The sequence below is a fragment of the Perissodus microlepis genome, chromosome 1, assembly GCF_051167445.1.
Source record: "Perissodus microlepis isolate ML-2025 ecotype Zambia chromosome 1, ASM5116744v1, whole genome shotgun sequence".
Lineage (NCBI taxonomy): Eukaryota > Metazoa > Chordata > Actinopteri > Cichliformes > Cichlidae > Perissodus > Perissodus microlepis.
Window position 1 is genome coordinate 20820278 of NC_140461.1, and position 18328 is coordinate 20838605.

At 39.3% G+C, this 18328-nt stretch overlaps 2 protein-coding genes across 2 annotated transcripts in view; both read right to left on the reverse strand.

Moving 5' to 3' along the window:
• tub (TUB bipartite transcription factor) overlaps window positions 1–8210 on the reverse strand; it is a 59253-nt gene extending 51043 nt beyond the window's left edge. The window contains exon 1 of the mRNA XM_084934681.1: window positions 7976–8210. Coding sequence (XP_084790807.1) covers window positions 7976–8031 — 56 coding nt within the window. The 5' untranslated portion in view covers window positions 8032–8210. The remainder of the gene's footprint in view (window positions 1–7975) is intronic.
• A 1499-nt stretch (window positions 8211–9709) lies between these two features.
• rras2 (RAS related 2) overlaps window positions 9710–18328 on the reverse strand; it is a 29527-nt gene continuing 20908 nt past the window's right edge. Inside the window, exons 2-6 of the mRNA XM_084934727.1 lie at window positions 16798–16885; window positions 16493–16595; window positions 14826–14934; window positions 13111–13229; window positions 9710–11771 (exon numbers count right to left, since the gene is read on the reverse strand). Of these exons, the coding sequence (XP_084790853.1) occupies window positions 11684–11771; window positions 13111–13229; window positions 14826–14934; window positions 16493–16595; window positions 16798–16885 (507 nt within the window). The 3' untranslated portion in view covers window positions 9710–11683. The remainder of the gene's footprint in view (window positions 11772–13110; window positions 13230–14825; window positions 14935–16492; window positions 16596–16797; window positions 16886–18328) is intronic.

Consider the following 18328-nt stretch of genomic DNA (forward strand, 5'->3'; position numbering starts at 1 on the left):
ACTGAGTAGGTGTGAGAACAAAATGTGTCCTCAGCATGTAGGTCCAAAATTGAACAGGCTCCACCACGACATACCAGCAGAAGCACATGCACACAACACGCCTATACACCTACAAAACGTAGGAGAGCCGTAAAAAGCAAATTCAAGTCAAATGCAGTAAAAACCCAAGTTTCTCTTCATCACCACTTACTCCTTCAGCTTTCAGTAGAAACGACTTGTTTAAAATGTAGCTAGATTTTCCCCGGCATACTATTAAGAGCAACAGCTACAGCTACAGAAATGGCTCCAAGATCTGATCTTTTTTGTTTTGTTATGTTTTTTTCTCTCTTTCTCTCTTCCTGTAACCACAGGCTTTTAAGGTTGCTATAATGAAACCTATAGACTAGAACATGCGTTTAACCCAATTAGAGGTGTATATGTACGTCCTTTGGTTTCTTTCTTCCTTTTTTTTCTAAAATATGTTCAACCAATCAGTGATGCAAAATGAAAACAGAAAATGCCCTGGGTAGCGTTATGGTGGTGTCCAAAAACACTGTGAGAAAGAAAGCTCTAGGAATGCTTTCTTTCATCTGTACAATTTGGACAAAATTAGTACCATCTCATTTCAAAGAGATGCTGGAAAAAGTGGTCTAATTGATTAATTTTGAGGCTGAGCTTTTGAAATTCTTTATTTTTAAGACGTTCCAATAATTCTCTGAAAATCCTCCCATGGATGCAAAATTCGTTCAGCAATAGTTGTTCAACTGCTTGTTAATACAACAACAACAAAAAAGCTTAGTACAAAAAGTATAATTTCTTTATTATAACAACGGTTCTTGACAGTAGCTCTAATGTCATTGAAATGCTTTTTATTTTCCTTTAAATGCTGCATTTGTAAGGAAAATGCATTCGTGGGTTGAACCGCAGAGCTGAGTATGTCGGTTGCGCCCATGAAAAACTTGCAAAATCTTCTCTGCCAATGCCAAACAGCTTATTCTGCTATTGACTTTTGTGTAGTATAATAATAATAATGGATTGGATTTATATAGCGCTTTTCAAGGCACCCAAAGCGCTTTACAATGCCACTATTCATTCACTCTCGCATTCACACACTGGTGGAGGCAAGCTACGGTTGTAGCCACAGCTGCCCTGGGGCAGACTGACAGAAGCGAGGCTGCCATATCGCGCCATCGGCCCCTCTGGCCAACACCAGTAGGCGGTAGGGTAAAGTGTCTTGCCCAAGGACACAACGACGTCAGCCAGAACCCAATCTCAGTAATGCTGCTATAGGCTCAGGCTACTGTAGGACCTCCCATTGATACAGCAATCAAAACTATTTTCCTCTCTGACCATCCTTCCCTCTCTTGGCTTTTATATACAACCATTGCATGTCATTAGGTTTGTCCTTTCTCTCTCCTGCAATTTGTGCTTTGCACTCTGCGCAGGTATCACTGACTCCCATGATGCATCGTCCTGATCTCTGGATAATGGTCCCACCAACCTGCTGAGTGTTTTATATTAAAGATTGCTGCTTTTCTTTCCCCTTTTCTTTGTTTTCTAACCAATTTTGAAAGATGGGCTTCCTGAACCTGGTTGGCTGAAGGTTTCTTCCTGTTACCGATACAGGGAGTATTTTTATTTTTCTCCTCAATATCTTTCCAAAAAGAAACTGTTCAGTTGTGAGGTCTTTTGGGAAATGCACGCTGTATAAATAAAAACTGAATAGAAATGATAGAACTGAATCATCTGCACATCACCCAGTATTAAAGTAAAAACACAGCGAGAATTAATTTCTACGTGTCAGCATCTTTGTCACCATAAAACAATCAAATAAGCCTCATGCTATTATGCAATGTTTATTTTTCTTGGCAGCTTCCAAAATGGTAGCCCATATCATCTCTGTAATAATAAAACATTTATGTTGATACTGAAAATCTTTGTGTACTTACTTTTCTTTTCTACACAAACAAATTGATCAGAAATCAGTCGGAGAATTAATAATCCATCCCTCTTTATTAGGGAGTCTGTGCATAACACAGGTGCATGTCTCTTCTATTTTTCTAGACTAATAACCAGAAAGAAATGGCTCTCACAGGGGGAGACTTGGGGTTTGGTGATTCAGCAATTATATTAGTGACCTAAATTTGACCCCTGATGCTGATGTCCTGCGCTGGCAAGAAATATCCACATCACACAAGCAATCACTCTTAACTGGCTATATCTCCTCTAGGGTGAACGTCAGTCTATTGCAGCAGTTCATTAGCAGAGACGCTTCTCATTTGGGCACGCCCGAAACAATGCATTTGTAAAATGAAGTAATGGCTTCAGAGCAGAAAAACATGAGATGAAATTGCTGCAAACACACAAAAAAAAAACCCAAAACACATCCTTTAAAGCACAGACTCTGGCACCTCTTATAAACCAATGATTTTAAAACACTATAAATATAATTTTACAGAACAAACTGTAGCAGGCTGAGGGACCAGTGGCTCTGACAACAGATTCTTGGGAGATCCAAGCACAGATTTAGAATACTAATTTCACTGTCTGAGCCCTACTGCTGTCACAGTATGACCTCGTCTGTGCCGCTTGTGATCAATGATACAGCAACGGTACCATTGATTTTGTATTTTAGATTGCTGGCTGAGTTGAACTAAAGAGGAATTGCTTCATTAACGAACAACATAGAGATTTTATGTCAAATCACTTTTTTTTTAATCGAACTTTTAAAAACAACAGCAGCGCTTTCTTCCATGTGACAGACTGACGACCTGTCCGGGGTGTACCCCACCTCTCACCCTCCAGCTGGGATCGGCTTCAAGCTCCATCTGAATTGGATAAGTGGAAGAAAATCAGATGGATAGATGAATAGAGGGATGGATCGTCTGCCTTGGCTGGATTAACAGTCCAACTATAGGAAATATACAGAACAGGTAGCGCCAACATTCAGCAGGTAGGACTCAGTTGTAGGACGCGTGCCAGGGACTATTACTGAAGATATGTGTAATAGCCGTGCTTGTAGCTGATACACACTATACACTAAAAACTGCTGGGTTAAAAATAACTGAATTTGTAGCCCAGTGCTGGGTCAAATTTTGGCCGAGCCACCCCTCGGTTGCTTCAACTCAACAGGGTTGGATTATTGGTTTGATCCAGCATACTGGGTTAGGATAACTATCCAAAAATTGGGTTAAATTGACCAATGTTTAAAGCTGAGGTTACAAAAAATCATAACCCATCACAAAGGTTATAATACAATTCATATTTGGGTAAAATCGAAAGATTTGTACCTACTTTAAATTCCGCATATAAAAAATGAATTTAAGAGAATTCAAGATAAAAAGTACTTTTATTGCCATATGATACATAGAATATAAACAGCAAAATTCATACAAAATATATCAAACAATAAAAGTAAAATACAAGTAAAACTTTTTTTTAGAGTAAAAGTATAATATTATTCAAATCCAGCTGTGTTTTCAAACAAATTACATGTAAAAACCTCAATCATTAAAAAAGTGGTGACTTTGGTTTTTTAAGAACATAAAAAAATCAACTCAACACTTTGGAAAAATGGCAACAGGGAAACTCCCTCTCAGATTATTTCATGCACCTTTATGAACACTGGTTATACTTACCACTGTAATGTAAATGTCACCGAGGAAACTGCTGATTTTCTCCAAAATGATGTAATTAGAATTCTATTATTGAATTTGAAAAAAAGTAGCTTTTGTTCATAGATCAAGACAAACACAAAAAGCTTTTGTAAACCATTTACGCAAAATAATTTCCAATGTTTAAAAAAATTCTACATCTTAAAGAAATGCAAAACTCATTGCTATTCTCCTTTCGCCGTTTCACAGCATGGAGGGGGTGATGGTCATCAATGGATTCAGTGTCCAGTGCCGCAAATTCGGAAATAGGACACACACTGAAGGCAAAGAAATGCCTTTCAAAGCCTTTTAATTTTTTACAATAAATTTGACATTGGAGTTTACTGTCACAATGCTCTTAACGGTTCCGAACAGGGGCTCCCCAGCTTCAGAGTGAGACAACAATAGTGTCATTCCTGATCTGTAGTTTGTACCCTTGTACTCAATCCAAGATAGCAAAAACCCTTCTGTGAAAACAGAAATTCCCTCAAATCCACTTGTCACTTTTTCAAAATCATCTACAGCACCAAGCAGCCTGGTGCTTCCTGGCTCAACTTCAAGGTCATGAGAGAACATCTGGCCAGAAAGAAGAGTGTAGCACATCATTATTTGATGTCTGTAAGCTTGGGTTTTATAAATCTTCGGAAAGTTGCAGTACACATGACTAATTCATAGTCATGGAGCAGAAATGAACTATGCGCTCCAATTTTCTGATGGCTCCAGAATAAGGTAGCATGAAATGGTGATTGGGTTTCAAGTGTCTAAGAGGAAAGAGCTCCAAATAAAGACAGTGGTGTTCCTGAATAAGATGTCTCAAAAAGATTACTGCTCCTTGCGTTAATGAATGAGAAAGAAATCAACTCCATACGGCTAAGCAATAAAATGAGTAACTCCCAGTATTGGTTTCCCTCTGGAAATCCCCAATAATGAGAGTTAGCAGTCTGAGTAAGCACCATGTCTATGTCGCTGTTTGCCTATATGCAGAATCAGGATTTTTTTAAGCCATTGAGTTTGATAGCAGATGGCTTGTTGCGACTATCACAACCCCCATAGTCAAAACTGGTCAATCTATAGTTAAGTTGCTCAATGGTCAGGACTTCTTGGTCCATCAATGCATTTAGCACTAGCTTAATTTCCCAATCCCCAACTCCTTCAAGGATATCATGCATAATATTGGGAGCAACATTGTCAGTGACATGATAGAACAGCAACTTATTAAGAGAACAATCTCTTTTAATACCAGTTTGAAATTGGTGACGTAGAAGAGAGACTGAGATGTAGTTTTCTTTATCACACACTGCTGAAGGATCTTCAATTGTCTGTACCTTCAGAACATCTCTGTGTATCCGACACCATCTACACACACTGTTCCCGGCAAAACTTTCTGTGTAGCCAAGTATGCTGTTGAGTCCGACGCTGTACCCACAGACCTGTGCCATTCTAGCATTTACACTCCCTTCGAATTGTGGGATTACCACCTGAAAGCCATTAATTTCCAGATATGTAATTTCATTCACAATTGCCTCCAATACAGCATTTATTCCTTGGGTTTTTACATCATCAATCTCGCTTACTGCCAATAAGAAGTGAGATTTTTAGACTAGCAAGAAACTCTTTTGGCATGCACTTAATGATATAGTGATATATGATATAACCCTAGTTTATGGACTGATAGTTTTGATCCAAGTGGATTTACCATCTCACAATCATCATTGTAAAGTGCTAATAGAATAGACAAATTCTCAGAAAGAAGAAGAGTATTTGCAAAGAATGTTTCATCTGTAAAATCTTCAAGGGCTGTTTTTTTTTTTTTTTTTCATTTTCTCCATTGTTCCTGGACTTTCAAGAATAACTTTCAAAATAGATTTCAGAGGAACATACTGGAAGGTGTCTCAAACTACTACTTGTTTCACTGTCCTTGTCTCTCCATCGACTTCCTGCATATAGGAAAACCCAGGGAAAGGAACTGCTTCTGGCTGTATGAAGTATCCAGACTGGGTGAAATACTTCATTTGTCTATATTGTGATTCAAATCCTTAAAATGGTTCAGAGGCTAATGCAAACTCCTCTAAAAGTTTATCTGCGTTTGGAGTTTCAGACTGGCCAGTCTCTCTTAAGAAGATGCCCCCGCCCCCCAATTGTTTATTATCCCATAGAAACAGCACTTTGTAGGATTAAGCAAGGCAGCTTACAGACTAAAGTTTCTGCAGATATGTTTTTCAAAGGTCGGGCTGCTTTATGCTTAGTTTAAATCTTGTCTCGTCTTTACGGTGGTAGCGTATCTTTAGTGACAAAAACTCCTTTAACGTTATTTTTATCTTTTACTCACTGCAAATTTAGACTGAGCCATGCTTGAATATTGTGGAGAGAGGTATGCTTGTAAGTGTGCTGTCTCGCTACAATAACTGACATTAACAGGTGTTGTGCTAATATCAAATGTAATTACATAGTTGACTAGTGCTGACAACTGTACTTACAATAAGAGTACAGCCGATCTATGATTGACACTTATTAAAAGTAAAAGGCAAACGTAAACAGCATGCACTACTAAATATTGGTGGTGTGTTGGTAGCATAAATACTCACGTACGTCGCGCTCACTATCACGTTTCGATTAGTAACAAGCCAGCTAAGCACAGCTATTTGCGCAGTCTAGTGAACGATGCCCGGGAAAAGGGGGTCAAAGTATTAGCGCCCTCTATCTTTTTTTTATTTTTTATTTTAATCTAAACGGGATCAGTTATCCTTGCCTTTAGCTTTTATAATGAAAAGACTTTATGTTACAAACATAAATAATTTAGGATAAATTAAATAATTAAATCGTTTAGATTGACTATGCCCCTTTTTCTTTTTTTAAAACCTTTTTCAACAAATGCTGTAAAGCAACGCCTAATCTCATACGTTCTTTGTTACAGATACAGTGATCTCTAAACAGAGCAATTTAAGCCTAATTTCAAATAATAACTTAAAAAAATGCTTCGTATCGTGTTTTAAAGTAGAAATACCTGTAGCTTTTGTCATCACAAGCTAGCTTGTGTTATCTGTTAAAAGGCTTTCCATAAGCAGGTAAAATTCTATAATAAACCAATAAACTGTAATTATCAAAAATAACCCTGTCACTTTTAAACTGTAAGAATTCACCTTTTACTTACCATGTTTTATTTCATGGAAGAGGAGAAGTCCAGTGATATATTATCAGGTTGATAAGATAAGATCTAGTTGAAAATGACGGTTTGTGAAGAAATCTGTGCCTTCTTCTGATGCTTGTCTTCAACCCAACCAATTGGGTAAAATTTAACCCAATATTTGATCAAAGCTACCGAGTCTATGACCCAACAGAATTAGTCAAGCTGTGGAGTTAATTAAAGAACCCGGCACATCGCCAACCCAACTCCTGAGTCATGACTTTTTAACCGATATTTGGCCATACTAACCCAACCTACAACCCTTCAACTTCCCAGAAATTGAGTTATGAAAACAACCCAGCATTTTTTAGCGTATATAGATAAACATGTAACAGAGTGTGTTTTTTAATTTGACACACTCAAAGCATGCTATGTTGGAGTCATTTTCATTGGTCAAGGCCATTCAGAAGGACTGACTCATTCACACTTACCACTGACATTATGGCAATGCCATCCCACACACACCAAATGAATATTTTTGTTATTATGGCATGCAAATGTGTCATGAATCGCACACTTTCAAGCACATCTCCGCTGGCTCATCTTCTTATTTGAGCATCTTATTAAAAACTGCTACGGTGAAGCTGAGAGGAACAGTGGCTGTACAGGGTGGGTGTATCTTTTATGCTTTCTGTGTTCATACTCCACATGCCTGTTTTAATTTTTAACAAAATTTGAGGTTTTGATCACAGTCACCCCTACTGGGAGCCAGTCTGCCAACTTCCTGCCTAATTAAGTGAAGCTCTGGGATCACTGTAATGAACGAACACAGTCACGTTTCCAGCATAGCTAGATAGGTGGACAGAAACAGCCTTAAGCATAAATACTTCAGCCGTTCCCAGGGGAATGTTTTGGTGATGGTGGGCTGCCTGGGAAGGTAGGACATTTCTGAATGCATCATGATAACACAGAGTGAAGCAAACATCCGGTGTAGCAGACAGCAAACACACTACGATGCTCAGGCTACTGATGTACTCTTATCACATTTCCTGCTCGGTTTCACCTGCCAACTAACCTAATTCCGCAGGGGAGGGGGGTCCCCCAAAGATGTACAGCCTAAACCTTAAGAATATCGCCCTTGAGTGACAGTACATGCGAAACGCATCACACCTCATACTGGTTTAAACATACAATTGGCATTATGGGAAAGCTCGCTTACCTGTCATAACTCCATCTACTGTAAGACATACTCCTGTTGCTGCTGACTCCCTCCATGGCAGGGATTGGACTGGATGGTGAGACGGCAAAAAAGAAAAAAATAAATAATAAAAGAAAGGAAAAAAATCAAAGCGCAAACGCTGCCCTCCTCTTCGTTGCCACGGCAAAGACGAACTAATGGAATCGCCGTTTAGTGAATGAGCAGGATGGCTCCGCGCAGCCAGACGCTATCCTATGGACTATACCACTACAGAGAGGGGAGCGAGCGCGAGCGCTGTCAGCTCCGGTGCACGCACATCTACCAATTTCAGATGGAAGTCGTTTACGGCGCTGATCAGTTATACAGACTGACTGCGCCCTGCATACACTTCACCCTAATTAACGAGTCCGTACCGATGTATGGCACTACGCTTTCTTTTGATTGCTGGCATGCAAGGACATGAACGCATAAGCATTTTTTTTACTCATTTGCTGACAACTGCACAGTAAAAGATACTTGTATGTATCAGCTCACTGCTGACTGATGCTTTTTTGTTTTAGATAAATGAATAACTGGTCACACACGTGGACATGCTCATTTGGCAAACTAATCCATGGAGTAAAGGTGCAAATTGGGGGTGAAAGACAAGCAGGAAATCCTCTAGAGCTTCACCTGTAATAGCCTTCCATTTATGCCAACAAATAAAAACACAAACTCCTTCAAATTTCTCATTTTCTCGTACTTAATCTCAGGAGGAAGGCGCCTGAGAATGCACTAATGAGCAACTTTCGTTTTCCAGTTTCTGCTATTTTGCAGGCGCAAATATCACATATGCTCGAATTTTGACATTACTGTTACTCTCTAGAACCTATTGCACAATTAGTGGCATAGTGTGTGTAATTATAAAATCAAAATATCATTAAATTATTGTAAACGAATGATGTAAATTCTTTCAGTAGACTAGGAATTATGCCAAATAGCTGTTAAGCTGTTTATGATAGCCCGTTATTTTTGCTAACACTTATTAAGAGCTAAGTCCTTCCATCAATTTGTCATCGAACTTTATGTCTCTGTATTATGTGCTCTCTATATAAACCCAGTGGTTCTCAAACAGTGTAGGCAGACCTCCCTTGGAGGCACAGAGCTACTATAAGTAAGACTTTACTGATCCTATCTTACTGACCTTTATTTCAATAATTTATTTGGGTCATTTCTTTTCTATCGGCGAAAAAAAAAACTGTGGGTTGGGTGGTGTTTTGTATCATCTGATGTAAGGTATGAGAGAAAAATGAGAACCACTGCCTTGACCATGTTCTGGTACATGTACTTAATAGCATTTCCCCTTAGTCAAAAAGTTACCCTGTGGTTCAAATACATGCATGTAGCTGTTTATTGAGGTTTGCTTTTGCACAGTTGTGTGAATTTAACTGGGTTCAGGGAGCTTATTAAATCATTGTCAGTAACATGTTTTGGTCTCAAAGACTCAAAATGAGAAGAAAGAATGAAAAGACGACTGATCTGTCTGAATCTGGCCTTTTTTGGTCTGTTTTAGGTCTAGACTACATGTTTATTTCAACACTTATAGAATAAACATGTGTATTATTATGTAAGGTGTCTGGAAATTTATATGCCTCAGTTAAAGCATGCCAAAATGAAGTCCCCTGCAGATTAAAGGACAGTAATGCAGATCTGCAGTAAATAGTGAATTTTCAGTTCAATCTCATTTTTTAAAGCTAAAAAAAGATTCTCTACCCCTTCAGGCTCAATGACAGACTTTATTTTAGCACCAAAAGCTAGACACAGGGCAAAGGACACTGATGTTGAAGAGAAAAAACAAACAGTATGATTGGGGTTCACACTAGGTTTTGCAATAAGATGGGAGATTTCAGCAATTATAATAATCATTTGTATAATTTAAAGCTCCTCTGTAAAGTTTCTCAAACTGTCCTCCACTTGAACCGGCATTATTACACTCTGTGCTGGTAATGAACAGCTCATAATAAATATACTCTCCATAACTAAGCCACATAAGATTTTTTTAAAAAGCAACTAAAGAAAAAAAGCCAAAAAAAAAAACTTCCTGGTCACATGTTTGTGACGAATCCAATTTTGCAATTTTGGGCCAACAGTCATCTTCAGTTTAAAATAATCGAGAGAATTAAATATTCTTCTTTACATATATACACAGCTGTGCTGTGAACATGTATTCACTTATAAACATATAAAAATACTTGTCAACTAGTCTGATAAGAAAATAATGTATAAAAGTAGAGTAGAAACATTTAATCAAGTCCGTTACTTCAATCGTCTAATTTTTGTGGTTTATATTACAAGATGATGGAGTGAAAAACAAACTGCAGTACTCTGTTTGAATGCCTGAACAGAAGTACACAAGTGGGAGGGGAAGGCAGAACATTATACTGGGTATGTGGCGATGGCAGCTCCACAGGTGGCAGGTCCGTTGAGTTCATGTCCCACTGGAGATGGGTTGTCTTACGATGTGCATCTCAAAGCTTCCATTTGTCCTAATTTTCCAACTGGCAGACCATCGGGAGGGGGGGAGGAAGCCGTGTTACAGAATAATTCAAAGACAAAGGGAACAAACACATTGCCACTGTGTTATTGGAATGGTGAAACAGTTATTTGATCTACATCACGGACTAAATGTTTGACAGAAAAGATGCTTTGCACTGGAATGATCTAGACTGAACGGAGCTCTGAAAGCTTGATTTGCAACAAAGGGATTTGCTAGCATTGCTCGTCAACGGCTGAGTATAGAACGTACAGTTTTCAGTGTTTTGAGCTGAAATCGGGTTAGTTTTCAAGGCTACACAAAGCGCTACCAGTTATTTTATTTCTACTGCTTCTTAGAAATGTGAAAAAAATATGTAGTATGTCCAATGCTGACCTAACCGCCACCTTCGAGGAAAGAAATTCAGACAGATTTGCTACTTTTTGACAAGTATAGGATTTTTAACAATCCTTCGATCTGTAAGACTTAAAAAAAAATACAGTAGACACTTCATTTTTGACTAAAATGAAAGCAGAAACTACAAAAAAGATCAAGAATTCACTGCAAAATGCCAGAAACCTCTAATCTCATAATAGCTTTAAGGGCTATCATTATATTTATATACATACTTATATATTCAGTTCATATATGTAAAACCAAACTCAATCTCACACACTGTACTGTGGTGATTTAATAGGTCATTAGAAATACAAAATCACAACAAATGTCACATATGTACAGTAGCAGATTAGCACATGGGAGTAAAGGTGGATATGGCACAACATACACAAAGCTTCATAAGATAATCTCTCTGCTCTGGTCAGACACTGGAAACTAAAGAAAGTCATTAACATTCTGGATACATAGTTTTCATTCAATCTCGGTAGCAAGTACAAATGTCACTACAAGGCAAGAGAAGTCCTTCAGAGTACGAAACATTAATTTGTCAGGCTGATTTAGAAGGCAATGTTTAGTGTTGGGACTCTCGTGTGAATTAAGATTACTGCTGAAGGTAGAGTGGTGTTAAATTTTGGCATTGTCAGTTGTCCATAGCGATGTCCTGGGGACAGCAGTTCCTGGTCAAAGTATTTCAGAAAAGGCTGTCTGAAGTCATGCACGTGGAGAAGGCAGCGGTCAGTCATCCACTTAGGATGTGATGTCAGGCAGAGTGGGTGGGGTGGTAGAGTAGCTGCATGAGTTACAGTGATAAGGCCAACTCAGACAATCACACAGTGGCAGCCGCTCTTGTCTTTTTCTTTCCTTGTAGGTTCTGGTGACGGTGGACATTCCTGTTCTTGGAATTTCCTGGGAGTTGGAAGAGATAGAGCATAGCTATAAGGACCCAGTGTGTACTTTTTCCCCTGTAATTATGGCCAGAGATACTTAATCGGTCTTTAAACTATCATCTATAACATGTTATCCACCAAAAGCACCTTATATCCCTTTAAATCTCCTTCCTTATAACTCAGGGCATTTTCACACATATCGTTCATTTTTTCTGGTCCGAATCTGTTGATGAGTTTGTAAACTTGTAGCTTTTTCACATGATTCACTTTCTTTTTACACAGAGAAAAAAAACAAGCAAACCCAAACACATCACTACAAACCACGTGAGAATGTTCAGTCCGCTTATTGTCCAGATGTATTTGGGGTGGGAACATTAAAAGTAAATACAGGAAGAAGGTGCTGTGTTCTGAACTACTGGAGCATTTACGTTCATGTCACGGGGAGCGGTTGCTGGAAGTTGCTTGCTGTCACTTAGTTAAATTGAAAACCTCCTCAGGGGTGCTAACAGATTACCAGAGTCACCCACTGTTTCTAGTCAAGAAACCGGGCAGTTAGCTAGTTTGTAACTGATTTCACCTAGCGACAGCCAACAACCTCTAGCAACCACTTTCTAACTGGTTGTGGAATACATATTTTTCCCTAGCAACTGGAGGTGGTCAGGGGGTTGTGTGCTGGTCTCTTGGCCTCTGTTACTGAGTACATATGGAAACTGTTTACATTAAATTTAAATTAACCTTGACTGTGACACTTCCATGACCACATACATTGAAATGTGACCTAATTAATAATTCATTTCTTCATCTTTACCACAATTATTGGTGAGCCAAAGTTTAAATTCCTTTGAGTTTTATCTAATATGATTTTTTCTTTTACGCAGCCAGAGATTGTGTGCTTAGTTTTAGCACTCCTTCTCAATAAATGAAGGAAATACTGTCCTATTGCTCCCTGCAGAATGCAGATACAGTTGTTTTATGCTAAAGCCTTCTGGAATATTTTCTATGACTTTATACTTGAGTGGTGGGGAATTTATATTTTAAAATTCAAAGAATATAGACAGAAACAAAGAAATGTAACTCATCTGTTACAGGAACTGTTGACATAGCTTGTCCCTGTTTTTATAGTAATTTGCTAGGCAGGAAACAAAACAGCTTAAGAAAAAAAAATGTTGCTCCTGTAAACATTCACCCTGAGATCCTGCAGTGTGTTTAACAGGGCACTCTGAGGATTAGACATATTATTTTTAAGCAATATGTGCAACATGCCTCAACACTAAAGCTTCCACACTGTTTACAGATACAACACAAAAGACTGACATGTGGACGATATGTAAAACAACACGCTTTTACAAAGCACCTACCTGATTACTCTAACCAGCTCGTGGAAAGCCTGGTCTACGTTCATTCGTATTTTAGCTGAAGCCTCCATGTATGTGACCTTTAATTGTCTGGCCAGCTGCTGGCCCTCTTCCTGGGTTACCTGAGGCAAAAAGAAAGATGGTAATGATGACGTGAACCTTCAATGTAAACTGAAGTCCCGGAAGGATCATGCTCTACAATCCATCAACGCAATCACTGTGTTTATAAAAACAATGTTATTACTCACTGAAAAGCTACAAATGTCATAATATTGTAAAATATCAAATATGTCTGTCACATACTTGCCTTTATTCTATGACTATAGTGTGCAACATTGACCAGTTCCTTTTGCTGCTCTATCTATATTAATCAAAGTTGCATTCACAGAGGACAATACCTGCTTTAACCGTGACTCCCTTTGGAGTCAAAAAGGAGTCACAGGTCAGCGATCAAATTCCTGTTGGATTGCTGGCTTGATGTTTAATATTGTCTATGGATCCACAGTTAAAAATTTCAGAAGTGTCACAACCTTGTGACTCATTTCACTGAAGCCAGTTTCTACTCGTCTAAGAACAGTCAGTCTAAATTTTAATTCAATCGCGCTGTTAAATGTTAATAATCAGCCTGACGGGGAAATAAATAAAGAAGAATCAAAGACAGCATGACTCAGCGTACAATGCAAGAACCACAGGTTCAAACTACTGAAATGAAAGTGATCCTTCATAACACTAAATGGATCTGGTTACCTTTCACTTCAGAAACACATATGCAGCATTCCCTTTCTTTTCTTGTTGCCATCTCTGAAATGTGTCCGATGGTTCAGAAAAAGTCCTCTGAACAGTGATTCTCCAAAGCCGTACAAACAGTATAATTTCACATTTTTTTCCCAATTCCTGTGGAGATGGTTCCTATTCATTACTACCCGTCCACACAAAAATGAATAAATGTAATTACTATGTAGAATGCATCTGGGACAGTGCTGAAATCTGCCATCTCCCTCTTTGCGCCACAGCTGCGCATATAATGTGGGACTGGATAATAAAAAAGAAATACATTTCTGGATGAACTATATAGCAGCAAAGCATAAGACGAGTTGGAACCATCTCTGTCAGGTCTGGTAGATGTTATTCACACGTGGGCAGATCAGTGTAAAAAAACAACAACAACTATACAGTACCACATACTTCTGGTTTAAGGATTTCAATTGAAGCTTGAAGTATTGAGCTACCGTCTTTCAAATTTTGGCACGTGGAACAGTTTCTCATCATTATACCTAATACTGGGCATTATAAGGAAATTGGAAAATATAAATAGAAGCAGAAAATTAACATACATTTATGCTACCGCAGGCTTGTTATATTACAAAACTATGTCAGTGGATTCAACCTATTTATATCAAGATTCAAGATTCTTTTTCACCATTAGGGGGCGGTGTGGATTTACCGAAGGGAGCGAGGCCTGACTGCACACCAGCGGCTGAAAATTCATCATTTCATCACACTCCTGTTTCCATCCATCCTCCCCTCGACACCAGCCTTTCTGCAGCTTCTTTTATTCTTTCACTCACATCCTGTTGTATCTCAGCAGCTACGCTGCAGCTGCTGCGCTACCACTTTCAAGTATGCAAATGCAAAATCCTCCCGACTGGTTTGTATTATCTCTTCAGATGATCAAACCGGGTACATGTGAGCCTGTCAGTGCAATCTGTTGGACTTACTTGTCTCTGTAGTTCCAGATCTGCTTTGTTTCCTACAAGGATCATAGGGAATTCGTCTCTGTCTTTCACTCGGAGAATCTGTCTTTGGAATTTGTAGATTTCTTCAAAGCTGTAAATCATAGTATGTGGTGTTAGGTCGTGTTCCCTAAACAAACAGGTTGTGCAATATTTTCTCACATATCGATGAATGCATTCATCTAAAAATGTACATGAGACAGACTTCAAAGCAAAAGGAATGTAGCTAAAAACGCCCACCATTACCACACCCACGCGAACAGAACGATCACCCAGAGATAAGGGTCATCGGCAGTGTGCATGAGACAGAAAGGCTAAAACATGTCAGAATATAAAAAATGTCGAATGCATTTATTTAAGGCTCTCTTCTGCATGCTGACTTGACTGCTGACCCACTACAATAAAGATAGTATGTGAGGGCTAGTTTCAACCCAACAGAAAATAAAAATGTTAAAAAAAATAAGTAAAAAAAAAAAGGAGGAGGTGGGGGGCCAGAATGCAACAGTGCACCCAGGGCGCCGTTCCAGCATCGGGCCCACAGACAGCTTGGTGAGCACATAGTAAATCTGGAAGGACTTCACTAATATAAATGGAGGAAGGAAAGGCTGTTTACAACATAAACATTGGGAGGGGGCTGTGGGGGCAAGGGGAATGCAGCTCACTGCACTGCTGGGCAGGGACGCAGGCATGAAGAAGATGAGTAGAAACACAGAGATCACAGCATAAACTCTATAAAGCTTCACATAAAACGCTATTTTATGTGGCGTAAGCTGCGACACATACTGAGAGACATAGAGACATACAGAGACATACTGATGTATCTGCGTATTTTGTATTACTTTTTTGCTTCTATTCAATAGTATTAGTGAAGAGAGGAAGCCTAGATGCTGCTATATGGCGTCAGTTGGTTTTTACTGAAACTGGTGGAGCCTGCCGTTTCTGAGATTATCTACATAAACAGGAGGAACACCCTTTTTTCTTTTTAGTTTCACTATTACAGTAGCCTGTCTTTTTTTTCAAAAGATGAATTTGCTTGGCGCTGGCTTAAAACTTATTTACGACACTTGTTTTTACCAAGGTGACCAAATAAATCTGGCATCCTTTAAATGTTGTTTAAAATCAGAACCAATTAGAACCTGTGGACTAAAGTTTAAATTAAAGGTCCGTGACAGTGTTACTTTGGCCCAGGGTGCTATGCACTGGGGTTTAACAAATTAAAGGACTCTTTGTGCCTAAGAGTGTTGTTAGTACATACATACGTGCATGTTTCTACTGTATACATGATGGAATTCAGCAGGGATTGCTACGGGATTCTTGTCAACTCCCTTAAGCGTCAACTTGTATAATGCTCTCCGAGCCCATGCGCTATTGTTTCAGCAGGCTTTAAATAGAAAGCTAAGGTGAAGTCAAGAGAACAGGATAGGGGGGTAAGTGCGAAGAACAAAAGAATATGACAACAAGCGCAACAACAAGGTCCGGAAGTAAGAGCAACAAGCGAGAGTATCGGTGCAAGATTTATGGTTTTACTTTAGAGTCAGAGATAGAGGAGGAGCAGCGCACAAGCGTATGTTACTGTAAACAGAAATGTGCAAGGCGTGTGTTTGTGGGTGTGTGAGTGTGTGTGTTTGCACATGACGAAAACTGTCACTTACCTTCCTCTGTCAGTGACTGAGAAGACGAGCAGGAAGCCCTCCCCTGTCCTCATGTATTGTTCTCTCATGGCTCCAAACTCTTCCTGTCCAGCCGTGTCGAGGACTAGAGAGCATGAACATGTGCGTTGACAAAAAAAAAAGTACACACACACAGGCACACACGCACGCACAGGGTAGCTCACAGCAAAATAAACTTCTGAAATCAGTTCCTCAAGTGCAATAGACTTCAGGACAAAGGAGCTACGTGTGCGTCTTTGTACTTGCGTATTTGCACTGGTCATGTTTATTCAGCAAAGTGCACTTACTGTCGAGCCTGGCCGGCCTTTCGTCGATCACACACTGCTTGGTATAAGAGTCTTCAATTGTCGGGTCATAGTCAGTGACAAAGTACGACTGTAGGAGGCAAAGAAAACGGTTAATATTTTCTTTCTGCCTACGTCTTGTAACAAATGAAATAATGAATTTGTGAATGCATCCGAGGCCTGGAACTGCGTCGGGTTGGACATATCAACATTACATCCAACCTACAGTACATTTACTTTGTTTCTCCATCTTTGTAGATTTCACATTAAAAACAAACATAAAATGAAGTGACGTTATTAGATGTTTTTTTTGTGTACGTCTTTATACAAAAATGTGTTTATATTTCAACACCATTCATAAAGCATGTCCACAGCACATTTAAAAATATAAAGTCTGAGTTAACTTTTTACCCTTTTGTTCTCTCCACTGTGTGCTTAAACGCTGCTGAAAAACGACTGTGTGCATTGATCGGGCGCCTTCAAAACTGCCCCTTCTGTTTGTCCTTTTGTTTTAGGTTTAAACACACTACAGTTCCACTGACCTCTACCTTAACTAGCATGCTGCACGCAGGAGGTAAGCACACTGTGTGCAGACACCTGCACGAAAACAAAAAAAAAAGCCGCTTAGGCTCTGACAGCAGCCTGCTTTTCACGCTAATATCTCATTTACAAGATGTTTCCTCCGTTACCGCTGTAGGCTTTGATTCTTTCACTCCGAGGCCAAAATCTGGTCTCTTAGTAACCTCAGCTGGAAGGGTGGGGCCAGGGCGGTGTTGGAGGTGGGGTGAGGCAGAGTCGTGCATTTTTTACATTTTTCCCATGTTTTGTTGTTCTCGCTCTCCTCGGGGACTAGTTAAGCGGTGACAGCTGAGGGGAGTGCTCGGGGAATGTCAAACCAACACCCTTAAACGCAGCGCGATCACGAGGACATAAAAATCCAGACAAGTTTCCCTGTCATTCTAACAATAGGCCAAATTAAACTTTTACAGTTGCAGTGGCGTTGTTTGTGCCTGAAACTGTATGTTATTTTATGACTCACACACAATCCCACTTATTTTGGGGTTAGCTGGCAGCTGAGGAGACAGAGAGCTCTTGCTTTATGTGCTGTCAGTAGCACATCTCTGAGTAATACGGAAGCGGTTAACGCAATGTAATTTTGATTTGAGAGGGACTGAAACATTTTAGTCGATAAATATTAAGTGATGGTGGCACTGAAACTGCAAAAGCACGTCACCACTTAAAGCTACGAGAGGCTCATATATGCTATCAAAACTCTTTTTAGCCTGTTGGATCATTTCTGCAGCTCCATCGCGGATGATCCATGAATACTGTATCTTGGGATGCTCAAATATATTCATGGGATCAAAATGTTTATGCTTTTAAGTCTCTGGTTGATAATGCATATAATCAGATTTCGTGCCCTCTATAGAGCCTTTCTTAGTCCTTAGTCAAGCTCTGTTTCAGTTATAGGGTACTTTATTTTTGTATTTATATATTTTTTGTCTCTTGCAGCTTTTTGCACATGCAGGTAATT